The sequence below is a fragment of the Phaseolus vulgaris genome, chromosome 1 (genome assembly GCF_000499845.2).
Source record: "Phaseolus vulgaris cultivar G19833 chromosome 1, P. vulgaris v2.0, whole genome shotgun sequence".
In the NCBI taxonomy this organism is placed as follows: domain Eukaryota; kingdom Viridiplantae; phylum Streptophyta; class Magnoliopsida; order Fabales; family Fabaceae; genus Phaseolus; species Phaseolus vulgaris.
The window spans coordinates 26,495,069-26,513,936 of NC_023759.2; the positions used below are offsets into that span (position 1 = coordinate 26,495,069).

General features: G+C 34.8%; 1 protein-coding gene across 1 annotated transcript; it reads right to left on the reverse strand.

The window, feature by feature from the left end:
* Nucleotides 1–1,228: 1,228 nt before the first annotated feature.
* Nucleotides 1,229–17,218, reverse strand: LOC137813827 (cationic amino acid transporter 4, vacuolar-like). The gene is made up of 14 exons (XM_068616269.1): nucleotides 16,749–17,218; nucleotides 15,840–16,041; nucleotides 15,478–15,562; nucleotides 14,474–14,614; nucleotides 14,262–14,380; nucleotides 14,075–14,171; nucleotides 13,396–13,568; nucleotides 13,242–13,308; nucleotides 12,162–12,320; nucleotides 11,810–12,071; nucleotides 2,241–2,349; nucleotides 1,940–2,052; nucleotides 1,745–1,820; nucleotides 1,229–1,654 (listed from the first exon to the last, which is right to left on the reverse strand). The coding sequence occupies exons 1-14, from the start codon at nucleotides 16,909–16,911 to the stop codon at nucleotides 1,498–1,500; spliced, it is 1,923 nt and encodes a 640-aa protein (XP_068472370.1). The 5' UTR covers nucleotides 16,912–17,218; the 3' UTR covers nucleotides 1,229–1,497.
* Between the last annotated feature and the right edge of the window lie 1,650 nt (nucleotides 17,219–18,868).

The following is an 18,868-nucleotide window of genomic DNA, read 5'->3' on the forward strand; positions in this document are numbered from 1 at the left end:
AAGGATACATGACGGTTAAAGAAATGAGTAGTAAAAATATTTTTATTTCACGGTGTCTCTTACATAATCTAAAATGAAGGAACTATTTTGAGAATATTTTGATTTCAAAATAATTATTAATATTTAAAAAACCAGAAAATATTTTTTTATTTTCTTTTATAAGTTTAAAATAAAATCTTGCATTTAAAAACAATTTTTAGGCATAATTATATTTTTTCCTAATATTTCATGACTTTATTTAATTTAATCCTATATTAAAAAAATTAAAATGATACCAACTTTTTTTAGAAAGTTAAATATAACCACAATTTCTGTTAGTAAATTCAATTTGATCCGAGTTCTTTTTAAAAATTTAGGGTGATCCTATCTCTTGAAAATAATTGAATGTGATGATCCAAAAAAATTTAGAAACAATTTAATAAGATAAGAACAGATATAAATTAAAAATGTAATTTCAACAGAGGTGAATCTAATTTTACAGAAGATATCATATTAAAAGAGATCATATTAAATCGTTTAAAAAATGTTAGAATCAGTTTTGAATTTTTAAAAAATATAAAAGACTAAATTTAATAAAATCATAAAATATTTTTAAAAAGTGTAATTATATTTTTTTTACAATCCCAAGAAATAAGTTAGTGTTACATAAAAGCTGACAGAAAAATAAAAGAATGAAAAATTTATAAAATATTGTACCTCCATCTCGAGTTTCAAAGATTGCAAAATGATTATTAAAACAAAGTATATTTCTAATATACTCTGTAAAAAAATATATTAATGAAATAAATTATTTTGCAATATAGCTCTTCAACATTTAATCTCTTCTCTCTTTTTACTTAATATTTTCTCTTTCCTTTTAAATTTTTTTAATCTCTTATATGCCCGTTACTACACGTTTCTATCATATATATTACGTAAAAATATCACCATAAAAGTTAAAAATGATAAAATGTAATTATTGTCTATATTTTTAATTATGTTTATACCAAAAAATTTATAGGTTTTCAGAAGTAATTGACTACAATAATTAAAAAATAAAATCATAAATTGAAAGTAATCAAACACTAGTTTTTACATCAAACAAGAGTAACAGAAAGATTTAGATGGATCTAACTAACCATTCTTTGAGAACTCAACTTAGAAAAACTATACTTAATTTGCAGCAAGAATGTGCAGCTCAAACCTGTTATTGTGCAACCATTTTGCTAGAAATAAGAACAAGTCCAAATCAAAAAAGATTTCAGAGCATGTAAAATTGCAAAAAGAAATGGAAAAGGCACTTTTGTGTAGCTAGTACCTTCGTGAAATATGACATCACTTGTTCAAATAAACAATTCAATAATGATAGAAATCATCCTTCTGACAGTGCAAACAAAGTTTGGGATTTAGAATTGGATATTTACAAATTGGTGTAAGCCATGTAATGTAAGGTCAGAATTATGTAACAAATGGATGGAGACCTGGAATGTGGTCACTTTGGTACCTGCACTGCAAATACTAGGCAAGATGAATTGCTTGAGAACGATGGATTTCATCAGCATACGCAGAGGGAACATAGATTGCATGTAAAAGTGAGCTATGAGTGCGGCCATAGAACAAGTATATGAGTACTCCTATTAGCAACCATATAGAAACTCGTAGCCATGTAGCAGCTCTGAAATGCAAACACATGAATGGTTAGATGCTGATATTGGTGTCATGCATGCAATAAAACAGGAAGCATGGTTATCAAGAGATTTCTCACCCAAGGCCAATTAGTAAGTAGGTGTTTATAAGAATACATGCACTAGGCAAGAATGGAACAAATGGGCAAGCAAAACCTGAAAAATACAAGTTTTCAAAATTGTGTTAGATTTGATCGAATCTTGTTATATTGAGTTTTGACCAATTCATCAAAGTTTAGTAGGTTTGGATGTTTATACTTGTATACTACACATACCTCCTGAGTATCCAAAGCTGTGCCTTGTATCATCTTGCTTTATGCAGGCCAGTACAATTACACTGCACAAAAGAAGAACACCACCTATTCCACAAACCGTTATTCGCAAAATCCTGCATATGTATCACCAAAAGAGAACAGAAGTGATCATAAAGCACAATTTATGAATTTGAAGTCATCTAATTGTTAACTCGTATATTTTTTTTGCAAAACGTATATATGGTATTCAGTTGAAAAGCATTCCTAAAAACAAATACCATCTGCACTATAACAGTAGTGAGGGTAGTCAAAGTTGACAGACCTGGGACACCAGTCAGCTGAAGCCCCACTGGTAACAATTAGAACCCCTATACACAGAATGGCTATGGTCCATGCAGCAAGTTTTCGCCTAGATTTCTCATTCTGTTCATCTGTAAAATCAACTCGAAACCTAAGTTTGTTAATTTACTTAGGCACATAAATAGAAAGTGGAGGCAGAAATTGATGATACAAAGAATACCAATGTATACCAAAACATTTTCACAGAAAATTTATCACTAAGATTGAAACTGAACATAACTTAGGTGCAGTCTTTAAAGTGTTTTTGGTGCTGTTTTCCTATCAGAATTAGATTTTCACTTGAGTAATCAGTCTTGACCTTTAAAGTCACCTTCATTACACTGATTACTAAGATGAAACTAATTTTGATTGGAAAACAATACTAAAAGTGCCTAAGGAATTAAATTGAAGTTTTGCCCATCTCTGAAATACAGATTGAAAACTTTAAACTTGAAGTGCTTAAAAAAGAGAGAAGATATAAACAAATTCTACTACAAAAATGTGAGAATTAGGCTGTTCATTGACCTTTCCAGTTACTCTTTTGAGCCAATTAGCGGAATCCCATCAACTTGGGTGGTCCACACTTACAAACTCTAATTGCATTAAATCAAATGATTCAAGAATATTGCTGGATTATTTCTGTCAATGTTCTAGTCAACCTAACTAATTTACAGAGCCAATCCCATTTTACAGAAATCATAAACCGGTAAAGGGTGTCTTCTATACATAAGAAAACGTTATCTGATGTTGTTTGTCTAATGCAGACCACATAATATGCATTTATACTAATTTACAAAATCAAATACATTAAAATCTTGCCTAATAATTAGGGATCAATTATCCTAATTTCTTAGAATTTGTAACAACTAATGATTAACAAATCTGTAACAATTAATGACTAATTACATTCTAACACTCCCCCAAAAGTTGGAACATATATGTCATATATGCACCAAGCTTGTTACAAATCTACTCAACACAGAGGGGCCTCTAAGGAACTTGGTGAACATGTCGGCCAACTGGTCACTAGAATTGAAAAAATCCGTTGTGATTTCTCCATAGAGCACCTTTTCTCTAACAAGTGACCATCAATCTCTATGTGTTTCTTTCTTTCATGGAAGACAGGGTTTGATGCAATGTTAAGTGCATCTTGTTGTCACAAATTAGCTTCGTTTCATGGATGTTCCCAATTTTTATTTGTTGTAGTAGTTACATAAGCCAGGTAAGCTCACAAGTGGCTATTGCCATAGCACGATATTTTGCTTCTGCACTAGATCGAGCTACTATGTTTTACTTTTTGCTTCTTCATGAGACCAGGTTTCATCCGATAAGAACATAGTACCCATAAGTGGATCTTTTATCCGATGGTGATCTTGCCCAATCCGCAAAAGAGTAACAAAACAAGTGATTTTACTATTGCCAATAATCCTTGTCTCGAAGATTTTTTTATTTATCGAAGAATAAATGTCACAACATCCAAATGGCTATCACAAGGGGCATTTAGAAATTGATTTACCACACTAATTGCGAAAGTGATATGTCTAGTGATAGTGAGATAATTGAGTTTGCCTATAGGGGTCGAATCTTTCCGATTCTTTCAATGGCTCCCTCCCCTCGGAAGAAGCTTGATATTAGGATCCATAAGAGTATCACAAGGACAACAATCAAGCATACTAGTTTCAGTGAGAAAGTCTAGTTATATTTATTAATGACAATGCCAGAAGAAGATTAGGCTACTTCAATGCCTAGGAAATATTTGAGAGAACCTAAATCTTTGGTACGAAACTACATTGAAAGGTGCTCTTAGAGGTGCCGAATTTCAGTCTTGTCATTACTAGTGATGACAATGTAATCAACACAATCAACAAGATAAATGCACTTACCAGAAAGAGAATGAGAGAAGAAGACAAAATGATTGGCCTCACACCTAGTCATGCCAAACTGTATCAAGGGAAACTAAAACGACTAAACCATGCCCGGGGAGATTGCTTCAATCCATAGAAGGATCGATGAAGCTTACAAACAAGACAAGAATCACCAAATGCAGTAAAACCAAGGGTTTGATCCATATCAACTTTTTCCTTCCTACAATGTATCATGTAGGAAAGCATTTTTAATATCCAACTAATGAAGATGCCAACGATGAATAACAGCCATAGCCAAAAAGAGTCTAACAAAACTTATTTTTGTGACAAGGGAGAAAGTATCTCCATAATCTAGACTAAAAATCTGTGTATATCCTTTGGCGGCCAAACGAGCTTTTAACCGATCAACACGACCATTAAGTCCAAATTTCATTGTATAAACCCAATGACAACCAACAATTTTCTTGCCAGGAGGTAAAGGAAAAAGTTCTCAAGGGCCACTGGAATGTAAAGTGGTCATCACCTCTACAATGTCTTGTCGCCATCTGAGATCAACCATGGCTTCTCCTGTAGTCTTAGGGAAAGACATAGAATCCAAATAAGAAACAAAGGAGAAATAGGATGGAGAAAAATGAGCATAATCAATGGTAAAGGCATATAGAGGGTTAGAATTACGAGAGAATAAATACTTGTTCGTATTGCAATAGCTTTAGATGTAGGAGGCATGCGTGGAGGGACGGTTGGAGTAGAAGATGATGCTTGAGGATCATTTGAGTGATTCACAACCTAGGTTTTGATACTGTCATTGGTATTGGAGCAATGTAGGTGGATAAGAAGCAATTATTTGAGCCAAAACAGGCAAGATGTCTAAAGAGTTTGCTACAAAATTGGCATCCAATAAAGTAGAAGTAGAGAAGGGAGTAGTCTAAAACAAGGTGACATAAGCAAAAGTGGAAAGAAATAAGTGAAATATATTTCTGAGATATTTTACAAATGTGATTACAGTCTCTATTTATAGACTGTTTTACAACCTAATTAAAGAAAGAAATAATAGGCAATGAAAGCCAGAAATAATGAGTGTTTAAAGCTGTACAAATCAAATCAAATCACTAACAAATCTGTCCTAATAAATATAAAATAGAATCTGCACTTAATTATAACATAATTCTCCTGATTATGCAACACTCCCCCTCAAGTTGGTGAATGTATATCTATCATTCCCAACTTGCAAGTAAGATCTTCGAATTGTTTTGCGGGAAGTCCCTTAGTAAACATATCTGCCAATTGGAGTCTTGAAGGGATGTACTCAGTGGCTATAAGACCATCATCCAACTTTTCTTTAATAAAGTGTCGGTCTATCTCTACGTGCTTTGTTCGATCATGTTGAACCGGATTGTGTGCAATACTGATAGCGGACTTATTATCACATGCCAAACTCATAGGAGCTTCATATTTTATTTTTAGGTCATCAAGTATGATCTTCATCCATAAGAGTTCACACACCCCTTGAGCCATGGCTCTAAATTCTGCCTCTGCACTTGATCTTGCAACTACATTTTGCTTCTTGCTCCTCCATGTCACCAGATTTCCACCCAAGAACATGCAGTAGCCTGTGGTGGATCTCCTATCAACAATCGATCCTGCATAGTCAGCATCAGTATATACTTTCATGGATAAGTTTTCCCCCTTTTTGAATAGCAATCCTTTTCCTGGAGAGGCTTTTAAGTACTGAATAATTTTATCTACTGCTTGCAAGTGTCTTTCTCTTGGATCATGCATAAATTGACTAACCACACTAACTGCATAGGCTATATCTGGCCTAGTGTGTGAAAGATAAATGAGTTTTCCCACAAGTCTTTGATATTGTGTCTTCTCCACTTTTGGGTTTTCCTCATCATTCCCAATCCTATGATTTTGCTCTATTGGCACTCCAGTGGGCTTACAACCCAACTTACCAATCTCTTTGAGAAGATCAAGGATGTATTTCCTTTGAGAAATAAAGATGCCCTGTCTCGAGTAAGCAACCTCTATCCCAAGGAAGTACTTCAGCTTCCCAAGATCCTTCATTTCAAATTGAGCAGCTAGTCTCTCCCTCAAATTTTGTTTTTCAATCTCATCATCACCTGTAATAATCATATCATCTACATAGACCAAAAGTAGAGTGAGTTTACCATTCTGAGAATGTTTTATAAACAGAGTATGGTCACCTTGGCTTTGTCGGTACCCCAAAGATACCATAGCTTGAGTAAACCTTCCAAACCAAGCACGAGGTGATTGTTTAAGACCATATAGGGCCTTCTTAAGTCTGCACGCCTTATTCCCTTCATTAACAATACCATACCCAGGTGGAATCTCCATGTATACTTCTTCCTCCAAGCTTCCATGCAAGAAGGCATTTTTAACATCAAATTGATGCATTTCCCAACCAAAGTGTGCCGCCAGGGAGAGAATAATCCTGACGGTATTCATTTTTGCCACTGGAGCAAAAGTCTCCTCATAATCGATCCCATAGGTTTGAGTGTACCCTTTTGCAACCAACCTTGCTTTATACCGATCCAGTGTGCCATCAGACTTATACTTAACTGTGTATATCCACCTACAACCCACTGCTTTCTTATCTTTTGGTCTCTCTACAATCTCCCAAGTCTCATTCCTTTCTAACGCGCTCATTTCTTCATTCATGGCTCGAATCCAGTTATCATCTTTTAAGGCTTCTTGTACCGATGTAGGGATTTTGATAGAATCAATAGCTGAAAGAAAACTCTGGTGCTGCATAGAAAGTTTTTCTGTAGACACAAATTGGGATATAGGATATTTGGCACAAGATCTTTTTTCTTTTCTCAAGGCAATAGGTAAATCATTTAGGTTAGGTTCAAAAGCAGTATTTAAGGTGTCCTCAAGAGTCTCACTGGTATGAGTTCTTACCTCCGGTTCAGACAATTGAAGTTGCTGTTCGACCAGGACGGGTTCTTGTTGCCTTCGCTGATATTGTTTTCCAAAATATTTGTCTTCATTATTCTTCTCTGGTAATGATGTTGGTGCAGGGTCTTTGTCATCCTTCCTAAGAACGAAATCCTGTAACAAAGGAAAAGGTGGCAACTCAAGGTCCTCAGCTTCTTGAATACTCTCCCCCTGAAGCTGAGAACTAGGAAAGAAAGACTCTGTTTCATGGAAGGTGACATCTTTGGAAATATAAACTTTACGACTTTGAGGATGATAACATTTGTACCCCTTTTTGTAGGGGGCATAACCGATGAAGACACATTTGATGGCACGAGGATCTAACTTACCCCGATTAGGACTATGAACATGGACAAAAGCAGGACAACCAAAGACACGATTCTGAAGACTATTCAACATGGGAATAGAAGGATAGAATGTGGTCATAACCTGAATAGGAGTAACACCCTCTAGAACCCGAGAGGGTAATCTATTAATCAAATAAGTGGCAGTCAGGACTGCTTCCCCCCAGTAAGATCTAGGAACAGATGTTTGGAAAAGTAAAGCTCGAGTAACCTCAAGGAGATGACGATTTTTCCTTTCAGCAACCCCATTTTGTTGAGGAGTGTCCACACAGGTTAATTCATGAACAACTCCATTTTCCTCAAGGAACTTGGAAAGGTTTTGGTTCACATATTCTCTTCCATTATCAGAACGCAATCTCTTAATTGAACTTTCAAATTGTGTTTGAATCATTCTGTAAAACTTTACAAACAAGTGAAAAACTTCAGACTTATCTTTCATGAGAAATAACCAAGTAACCCGAGTACAATCATCAATAAATGAAACAAACCATTTTGTACCCGAGATATTAGGAATAGGTGAAGGTCCCCATACATCTGAATGAATAAGATCAAAAGGTTTAGAACTTTTATTACCATTGGGAGGAAAAGTTGTCCGATGGTGTTTAGCAAACTGACAAACATCACAATGAAATGACTCAGCAGACACTTTTGTAAATAAAACAGGAAATAAGGACTTTAGGGTACTAAATGGAGGATGACCAAGACGTCTGTGTTGAAGCCATATCTGAGAGGATGACCAAGATTCACGACCTTGCTGAAGATTAGAAGTGTGTGCCTGTAGTCTAGCACCCTTTTTACTTTCTTCATGCTGTAAATAATATAACCCGCCCTGCTCTTTAGCAATTCCAATAGTCTTCCCCGTGACAAGATCCTGAAAAACACAATGGGAAGGGAAAAATACCACTGTACAATTTAAATCTTGGGTAATCTTTTGAATAGACAAGAGGTTATTGGATAGTTTGGGAACATGAAGCACATTTTTTAAAGGAAATGAAGGTTGAAGGTGAATGTTACCACGACCATTAATGGGGGTAGTGGAACCATTAGCAATAGTAATATATGGCTTACCGGATAAAGTAGTGTAGGATGAAAAAGAAGAGGAATGAGGTGTCATATGATCAGTAGCACCAGAGTCTATAATCCAGATATTTTCAGTACTAGAAGCATTAAAGGATAAAAAACTAGAACTCTTACCACTCATAGTAAAGGAACAATAGCTAGATGGCTTACTAAGGGAGTCCATGAGAGTTCAAAACCAACTGAGTTTTTCAGATTGGCAAAATTTGATCCTGTTCACACACACAGGAAAAAAAATCTGCCGGAAAAATTTTCCGGTGGCGGTTTCAGGCGGCCAGCGGCGGTTTCCGGCGAGCAGTGGCAGTTCCGGCGAGCGGTGCAGTTTCCGGCGAGCGACGGCAGTGGTGGTCGGTGGTGGTCAATGGTGCAAGGTGGTGGTGGTGGTCAATGGAGAAAGGATAAGGAAAATAGAAAGTTGCAGCAATGAAGGCTGTCCAACAAATAATTGCAGCAATGAAGGCTGTCAAGGAAAATGATTACAGCAATGAAGGCTAAAAAAAAAATTTGCGGAAGCAGAGTCTCCTAGATCAGGAGCTCTGATACCAAGTGGAAAGAAATAAGTGAAATATATTTCTGAGATATTTTACAAATGTGATTACAGTCTCTATTTATAGACTGTTTTACAACCTAATTAAAGAAAGAAATAATAGGCAATGAAAGCCAGAAATAATGAGTGTTTAAAGCTGTACAAATCAAATCAAATCACTAACAAATCTGTCCTAATAAATATAAAATAGAATCTGCACTTAATTATAACATAATTCTCCTGATTATGCAACAGCAAAGATAATATATTGTTGAAGTTGTGGACAAAAACAATGATAGCCCTTCTGAAGGCGTGAGTAACCAAGAAAAATACACTTGAGAGATTTGGTAGGTACTTTATCTTTACTTGGGGTAAGGTCAACCAAAGACATGAGGATGGAGTAAAGGTCTTTTATGGGATATAAGAGAGAGTAATGAACCTAATTATTAAGTACAGACCAAGACATGCGATTGATCAAATAACATATGAGAATTGCATCTCCCCAAAAGCGAAGAGGATTATGGTGAAGAAGAAGGGTACAGGCAATGTCAATCAAGTGTCGATTCTTTCTTTCGGCAACACCATTCTGTTGCGGTGTGTCAGAGCAAGTTGTTTGATGAATAATACCCTATGAATTCAAAAAAGACTGAAATTGGGAAGAGATATATATTTACAAGCATTGTTAGTTTGTAAAATTTTAATAGAGGTGTCAAATTAATTTTGTTTCACGTGAGAAACTTGTAATATAGAAAAAACATCAGAGCGATCTTCCATTAAGAATAACCAAGTACATCAAGAAAAATCATCAATGGAAGTAACAAAGTATAATCCTCGCGACGTAGTGTATATACAAGCAATTGATTGAGACAAATAGTATAATCCTCGAGACTCATGTCCTGCACCAATCGTCTATTCAATATGCTGATCGTGAACCATCACATAATTATTAACAAAAAAATGAAGTAATTTTGGTTGCGAGTGAATTTGCTAATGGAGATTAAATTAAAAGGACACCTTGGAATATAAAGCACAAAATCTAAGGAAAGATTAGGATATGGTCGTTTTGACCAATGACATGAACTTTTATTTGAAAGTCATTTACCATGGTGACAGAGCATAAAGAATCCAAATTAGATAAATGAGAGAAAAGAGACTTATTACCAAACATATGATCAGAGGCACCGGAGTCAAGAATTCAAGGTCCAAGGAAGGAGGACGGGGAAATAAAAGGCTACAGGATTACCAGATTGAGCAACATCGACAACGGGTTGTGTATGTTGCATGGCAGCCTTGTATTGAAGATACTCTTTATAGGCATCAACAAGAATTGAAACCTCATCATATGTTCATAGATAAACGTTTTGAGCAATATTAGTGGTCTTGGGTTATTGTTGTGCCTTTTTAAGCCAGTTTGCCTCAATATGGCCATACCGTTACAATAGTTGCAACGAGGATGTTGACCACGATTTCCACTCCATCCACCCTAGTTAGTAGAGTGGGAGTAAAAGGTAGATAAATTTGTTGAAAGTTCAAGAGACTGCCCAAACACATGAGAAACAGAGATGAAGTAATTCTTCACTAACAGTGTCATAAGATGGAACAATGTCAGATGATATTTGATTACGAATGGAGTCAAACTTAGAAGAAAGTCCAGCTAGTGCAAGAACTATAAAAAACTTTTCACGTTGTTGAGCATGTTTGTCTGCATCATTAGTGAAAGGCATGTACATCAAAATCAGCAATTAAGTGATTGAGCTTACCAATAGGTTTGTATATGGTCTTCAAGCTTCACGAAATAAGGTTGGACACAACGTTGTGTAGACAGTGAACATTGTTGGAATAAAGTCTCTTGGTTTTGTTCGAGACATCATAACAGGCAGTAAAAGCTTGATGTTGGGGCTGCAATTTGCCATCAATGGAGAACCATAGAACACTACACAAAGCGGCATCAATTTGCTTCCATCAAGCTTGGTCAACGCTGGGAACATCTTTGGCTTGTTTGGTCAAGTGGTTTTCACGGCCTTGACCTTGGAACCACAATTGGACAGTAGCAGCCTAAGAATTGTACTTGCTTATTCCGACCAATTTTCACATGGAATCAGCAAGTCACTACAAAAGCGGTATTTGAGTGAGTTGTCGAAATCCATAGGAAACAAGCCAAAACAGGGTGCCTGGATGTGAGAAAGGAGGCAAGGGGCGCACAGTCAAGTGGGCAGTGCCGAAAGAAAGGGAAAAACGACAAACTGTTTCGGGTGCGTCGTGAAGCATACTCGCCAAGAAGAAGTCTCACATGTGGGAGTGAGGCGGCGGAACAGAGCTTGGTGGTCATTGGAGGAGGACAGTTTTGGTAGCATGGTCACCAGAGGAAAAGAGCGCTCGGTGACAAAAGGAAAAGGAATGCAATGGCGGCGGGTACTATTCACTTGGGAGGAAAAGAAAGGGATCAAAAAAAAAAAACTAAAACTACTGATACCATATAAGAAAGAATCACCTAATTTGTTTATCTAATGCAGACTACACAGTATGTATTTATGCTAATTTACAGAATCAAATACATTAAATTCATGGCCAATAATCAGGGATCAATGATCCTAATTTTCTAGAATCTGCAACAGCTAATGATTAACAATTCTGTAACAGTTAATGACTAATTACATTCTAACACTATATATATATGTGTGTGTGTATATATAGATGCAAAAGAACTGAAGATACATCTACCCTCTGAATTTTCTCTAAAAGTCATTCAAAATAAGAAGAAGATTCAAACAATAATTACCTTTGGTAACTTCTTTTATGATTAAAGGGTGTCTAAGAAGAGCCTCTGACTTGTCATGTTGATGGCTATCCTCACAATAACTAGCCGAATCTACAGCACTTATGGCCCTATCTTCCGCAATATGACCACCAGAGTGCCCCAATAATTGATCAACAGATGTTAGAAGTGAAGATGGAACGGGTACCTCATCAGGTGGAACATATCTGATTATCAAAACTGAAACTGCAACTGTGGTAAATGCAAGCAATGTTCCCACGCTAACCTGTATTTGAAAAGCAATGAATATATCAGACAATTTATGTTTACATTTTTCTAAGAAAGAAGTCTCAATTTAAGTTAACACTTAACTCACCATTCCTGCTAATTGGGAAACATCCATAAAGAATGCAAGAGTAGCTGCAAAGACACCAGTGACAATGGTACTTTTCAAAGGAATCCGTGTGCTTTTATGGATGTCCGAGAAGAAAGGAGGCAATAAACCATCCCTAGCCATTGCCATAAAGACACGTGGCTGAAAAACATAAGATATATTTAACATGTGCAAGAGACATAATTTATAATAACTATTATATGCGCAGCATATCTAATTCGTAGACATATGTATATTTGTAGACGATATTCAAGAATCAATTAAAAGATGCCTCTATTAGTTGGTATACATGCTGACACTTGTAAAAGCAGAAAAAGTTATACATAAAATAAAGACATGGTAATTCACACTATTCTAATGGAAGTCATGCAATTTGTACAAAATATTAAATCTAAGAAACAACTCAAAAGAGGCAGAAAGATACGTTTAAACTACTAGCAATGTAGATGAAATGAAGTTGAAATGAATCATGATTTTGCAAGTCAAAATATGACCTTATACCAATGTATCACTGTGTCAGAAAAATAAAGCTATTTCATCAGAATTTTATGTTTAAAAAATAGTAAGGGGAATATGATATACAGCAAAGACAACTTCATTGAAACACGTCTTTTCTTGGTATTTTGAATAAATCCTTTTTAAGATTTCATAGATTTGTCATATAATACTTTTAATTTTCAGATTCAGATTATATATATGAATAAGTAATTCCAATATTTTTACCATATGAAAAAGGGAACAGGTAAATTGAATTGCTAAGCAAGAGGATACAATTACTTTACTGGAGAGTAAAAGACGCATAGGAAGCTTCCCATTAGTGTATTAAGAATCTCAGTTCCAGACTTCTCGTTACAGCATTTCATCTCTTATTTGACAAAAATATGCAGGATGTACATAATGACAACAAAATAATTGAGTACCAAATTAGGGCTTAAATGAAGTTGAAAAGTAACTTCTGAGGTCGTGAAAAAACAAAAGCAAAATCTAACAATCATAACAAACGAAAATAATCAACAGATATGTTAAATAAATAAATTTAATCTTAAACACTTGTTTATGTACCTGAGGAAGAACAGAACCCAGCAGACTGGAAAAAAGAGCAGTAACAGCTCCAGTTGTTATTATATACCTGTCAGAGGTAAAATGGAGTTTGAAGCATTAATATTCACGAGACATGTACTCTAACAGGTAAATAGTGTTCTTCAGCAAACCTTACACTGCCCATTCCATCCCATAACTAGAAAATGCTGAAGAAATTGGGGTATCAGGGTTCAAGTCATAATATGGTACTAAACCAACAATAACTGCAGCTACAAGCATATACAGAATGCAACATATAGTTAATGCAGTTGATATGCCAATTGGCAGGTCTTGTTGAGGATTTTTCACCTGCAAGACAGCAAAACAAAATCCATTGACATAAAAATCTCCAAGTGAATATTGTTAATCACAATACCAAAATCTAAAGGCCATGATGCGTTTGAGATACTCGAACCACCAGACAATAAAATATTGATATAGCCAGCTACAACACATGAAAGTAACTAGTTATAGAACTTCTAAACATATTTTTATTTCCATTTTTTTAGCTTCCTTAGAGAGACCAACAATTACCCAAAAGCTTATATATCAACTTTCAGAAGCAAATAACTCAGAAAGGAATGTCAATCACCACTGTTTTAGTAGAATGTTACAGCTTCAAAGAAATATTCCAGATAAACTGATTAGAGTAGTGAAAAGGTTTTACGGTAAAAGTAAGGATTTTATCCAAAATATTAGATGTGTTCTTCAACAAATAACAATGCATGTATGCTAATTTGATGTGCCTTGCATTTAGGTTTTGCCAATACAAACAACACATGCCTTAAAGGTTAGTTTCCCAAGTCAATTTTTACCTCCTCAGCTGTGCTGGTCACGGAATCAAAACCAATGTATGAAAAGAAAACTATTGCAGACCCAGCAAACATCCCATTCATTCCATAAGGAAAATACCTGAAATAAAAGACAAATTTCAGTGATATCACAAGAGGTTTGCAATATAGATAATGAGCTGAACGATGCAAACACAAACACACCCATTACCCGCTGGAGAGTTCATATCCAACCCATCCAGACTTGAAACCTAGATATCCACCAACTAAAATGATGAGAAGCATGACACCAACATTTACTGTTGTCACAATAGATTGTGCCATTGAACTCTGAAACATTAATGTTATATAAAATAGGTAAGTGAAAAACAAAACAAAAAGAAAACTGCTGTTTGTGTACGTATTTTATTTGAAAAGCCATACCTCCTTGATTCCAAGGCATAGGAGTAAGGTAACAAGAAGAATCAATACAGCTGCACATGGATCAACCACAATTTCAAGACCTGGTAACGTGTGTCGAGCCAAAAACAAAGGGAGGTTTTCCTCTCCACCAAAAAACAAGGCCTAAAATAGTCAATGACAGAATTAATACAAAAACCAAATTCTTAATTATGTTGCACTTGTTGGACAGAGTAAATATGTCACCAATTAGAAAAAAAGAAGCATTCCTAAAGAAAAATATGGTTATAGGAAGTTACCATAGCATATTTTTTATTTATAACAATGAAAAAGAATAATAGTTGGCTATGATTGAAAGCGGGCCAAAATACAAAAAATGAAGATGACAACAATAAGCTTGGTATCCATATAGCTTATCCTTTCAGGTAAGTAGTTCTCTAACATAGCATCACAGTTGACTAAGTGGATCTGGGTTCAAACTTTCAGCATCACCATAGAACAGGTTATCACTGTTGAAATAAAGTCCAGAATGAATAAATGATAGAACTATGTTTTACCCACTGTTGCTATCCAGTGAATTTTTGTGGAAGAATTTATATAAACCTTGCTTGGAATTCTCTCAACAACATAAAATCTTAATATGACAACCACGTCATTTGACAAAAGGTCACCTGATTTCATTTCATTATTCACTGGAGTCTGCATAAAAATAAAGAACATGTAACCCAAACATTTACAGCGGTAGCACCATGTTTGTTCTTTCTCAGAATTTCCTCTTCTACCTTTTTACTAAGATCATGGGTAAAAACTCCAAGCAGGTCACAAAATAAGTTTGTAATCAAGTAGATCAAGTGTTAAAATACATTCACGAATCAGGATAACCCTGTCAACCAATTTGTGATTCCAGATTACACAAGACTTGTACGTTTTCAACTACATCTTTAGTACATTCCTAATTACAATGATGCCATGAACATAAAAAGAAACAAAGTTTAGAGTTTAAAAAATAGGAAAATAGTATAACACACCAGATTTGGAGTTATGCCACGAGCAACAGCAGAAGCACCAATTGTATATTCTAGAATCAGAGACCAACCGACCAACCAAGCCACCCTGAGATCAATAGAAATGTTTAAATCGTGAATTCACTAACAATGATGAAAAATAAATAAATAAAACATAACCATTAACAGTATCAGTTCATAAATTCACAAAATATGTTTTCAGCACACATGAGTAGATTGCTCAACCATTAAACCTAATGTTGGCAGCAGTAGAGCACTACATAGTTTTTTTAAAGTGTTGATAATATTTCTTCAGTAAACGTGAGCAGTTCAATTAACCATTATACCTAAACTTTTGTTCCAAAATGGGCAAAGCTGTAACTTACCCTTCTCCGATGCATATGTATGTATAATGATAAGCACTGCCTGCAGATGGGCACCTACATGCAAGCTCTGCATAGCAAAAGGCTGACAGTCCAGCAGCTATTCCTGCAATGAAAAGTGATAACACAAGTGCTGGTCCTGCTTGCTCTCTGGCAACTGTTCCAATGAGAATATACACTCCAGCTCCTATGGTAGCTCCAACCCCTGATTTTAAAGAATGATCAGCTAACTTCAGGAAAGTATATGTTTGGTTTGCTATAAAGCAAACATACACTAGAGAAAACATAAATTAAAAGTAAGCAACTGCTCATATCATCATACCAGGCCACAATGTTTCTTGATTATAACAAAAACTCAAATAAATACTCAATTTTATCTTTAAACTGTTCCTCTCTCTCCTAAATGGTCCCTAACATAAAGAAGAAGAAGAACTATTCAAGCAGTCCTACAAGTATTCGAAGTCATGCAAAATAGTCCTCCAAAAACTTAAAAACTCTTCAAATTGATTGCTAAATTTTAGAGAAATACATAAACTTAAGGATAAAAGTGACAGATATTCACTTCAAGAATTACTTAAATACTTTAGAGACTATTTAAGAAAGAGGATAGTATGAGAACGAAATTGATGGTTTATTCACCAAAATTCAGTAATGCTATAGCAAATCCATATGAAAATCACTATGAACCGGAAATTGAGTTTTCATGGCTCGCTACAGTAACTTTAAAAAGAAAAGCAAAAAGAAATGAAGATGAAAGCAAAGCCACTCGTTCCTAATTCATAACAGATATGAGCACAAACTACAACATCACATTCACCAAATGTCTTTTTACTGAATTTATCAATCACAATCATTAGTCTAATTTTCTTTCTTTCTTCCTTCTAGGATATTACGGTATTGAACAGCAGTTACCAATTCCAACGAGATCAATGGCAGATAACTTCCTAGCCAATTGACCATGTCTTCTCGCGTGAACAGAATCAACTTGCTTCCTCCTAATCAAGCTTCCAAAACCCCTAGACCACCTTCCTCCTCCCCCCAAACCAACACCAGAATTTTCATCCCTCACAATCATTATCCAAAACCAGTGCAAGTATTGTCAGGTATTGATACCACTTTGGGTCAAATTTATTTTGCAGAAAGGAGAAAACTTTGAAGAACCCAAAAACTTTTGCCCTGAAAAAACAACACCCTTTTGCCTATACAGAGAGAAAGAGAGAAGACTGAAGCGAAATGGACGAGTAGCAACGCTTCCGTGCCAAATTCGTAGTATTACGGTATGATGAATATGACTGTGCTGTGAGTCTAATCCATAATCAATAAATTTTTTGTTCCATCTGAATTTACCTCGAACTCTTTTCAGTTCAGATAACTACGCAATTATTGTTAATAATATTTTGGAAGTTACAAATATTGATAGTAAGATACCAATAAACAAGAAAAATAAAATCTACCCGTCCAAATTTCGCTCTCATCTAGGGAGAAATGGTGCATAATAAATTTATTATTCTTTAAAAAGTTTCTTAAAAAATTATATATATATATATATATATATAATTTACAACTTAATAAATAATATATGTAGTGTGAAATGTATGATTAATAGACAGAAAATTGTTCTCTCACTAAACAGTGATTTTGTGTTTAAATTTTAGACATATAATTAAAAAAAAAATAATCTACAAAGAGATTGTGTAAAATGAATTTATAATGTAATAAGCCAATTACACTATATAATATTTATATTTTTACAGGATTTAAAATGTTAACTTTTTTTGAATTAGTTATTTTTTTCTTGGTATAATTGAGTTTAGCTCTCTGTATTTTTTTTTCTTTTATAGATATTCATGTAATGTAATGGTAAATAATTGTTAAAGTTTTAAAATATCAAATCTAATTGAAACGTTAGAACAGTTGTAAATGATTTATTAAAAGAACTTAAAATTGTAGAAACTAATTGAAGTACATAAATTCTAGAAACTGATTCAAACGTAATTGCACAAAATTGCAAAATTGTTGGACTGTTACATACATTTTGATTTATTTCAATAATATATATAATAAAATTATAATTATTGAAAGCTATAAAATAGGAATACTAACATTTTAATGCAATACTAACCGTAATTAATTTAAGACTAATAAAATCTGAATTAATAGCCAACATCCTTCCTTAATTATGATTTGGACAACCTTCATGCCCAACCGATCTCTTAACATGAAAGCATCGATGTTCAATTGCTTAGTGAGAATATATGCAATCTGATCTTCTGATCTGCAGTATTCCAATTTGATCATGTTCTTCCCAACTTGGTCTCGCAGGAAGTGATATCAAATATCAATGTGTTTACTTCTCTGATGAAAAACCGAATTCTTTGCAAGATAGATTGCAGAGACATTGTCAACATAAATCTTGATTGGAACATCTAGATTAAAACCAATTTGAGTCATGATATTGCTGAGCCAAAATGATTGACAAACACTTGATGTTGTTGCTGCTACATACTCAACTTCACAAGTAGATAATGCAACAATTGACTGTTTCTTTGATGGCCACAACCAAACCGTCTTTTCGATCATAAAACAATGACCACTTGTGTTTTTCCTCTCGTCTAAATCTCCGCCCCAAAAGTTGTAGTACCTTTGATGTAGCGCATAATTCTCTTTACAGCTTGTAACTGAACTTGTCGAGGTGACTCCGTGTATCGACTGACCAATCCCACATCATAACATATGTTGGTCTAGTACACGTGAGATATTTAAGGCTCTCAACAATATGCTTAAAGTATGTTGCATCTACAGTTCACTCATCACCTTCCTTCGTAAACTTAATTCTAGTTTCAATTGGAGTCTTAACTGAGTTTGAATCCTCCACATTAAACTTCTTTAAAAACTCAGGAGCAAATTTCCTCTGATGAATGAAGATTCCATCGTCTCCTTAGATGACTTCAATGCCCAAAAAATAGGACATAAGACCGATATCAGTCATCTCTAATTCCTTCATCATGATATGCTTGAAGTCACCAATCATT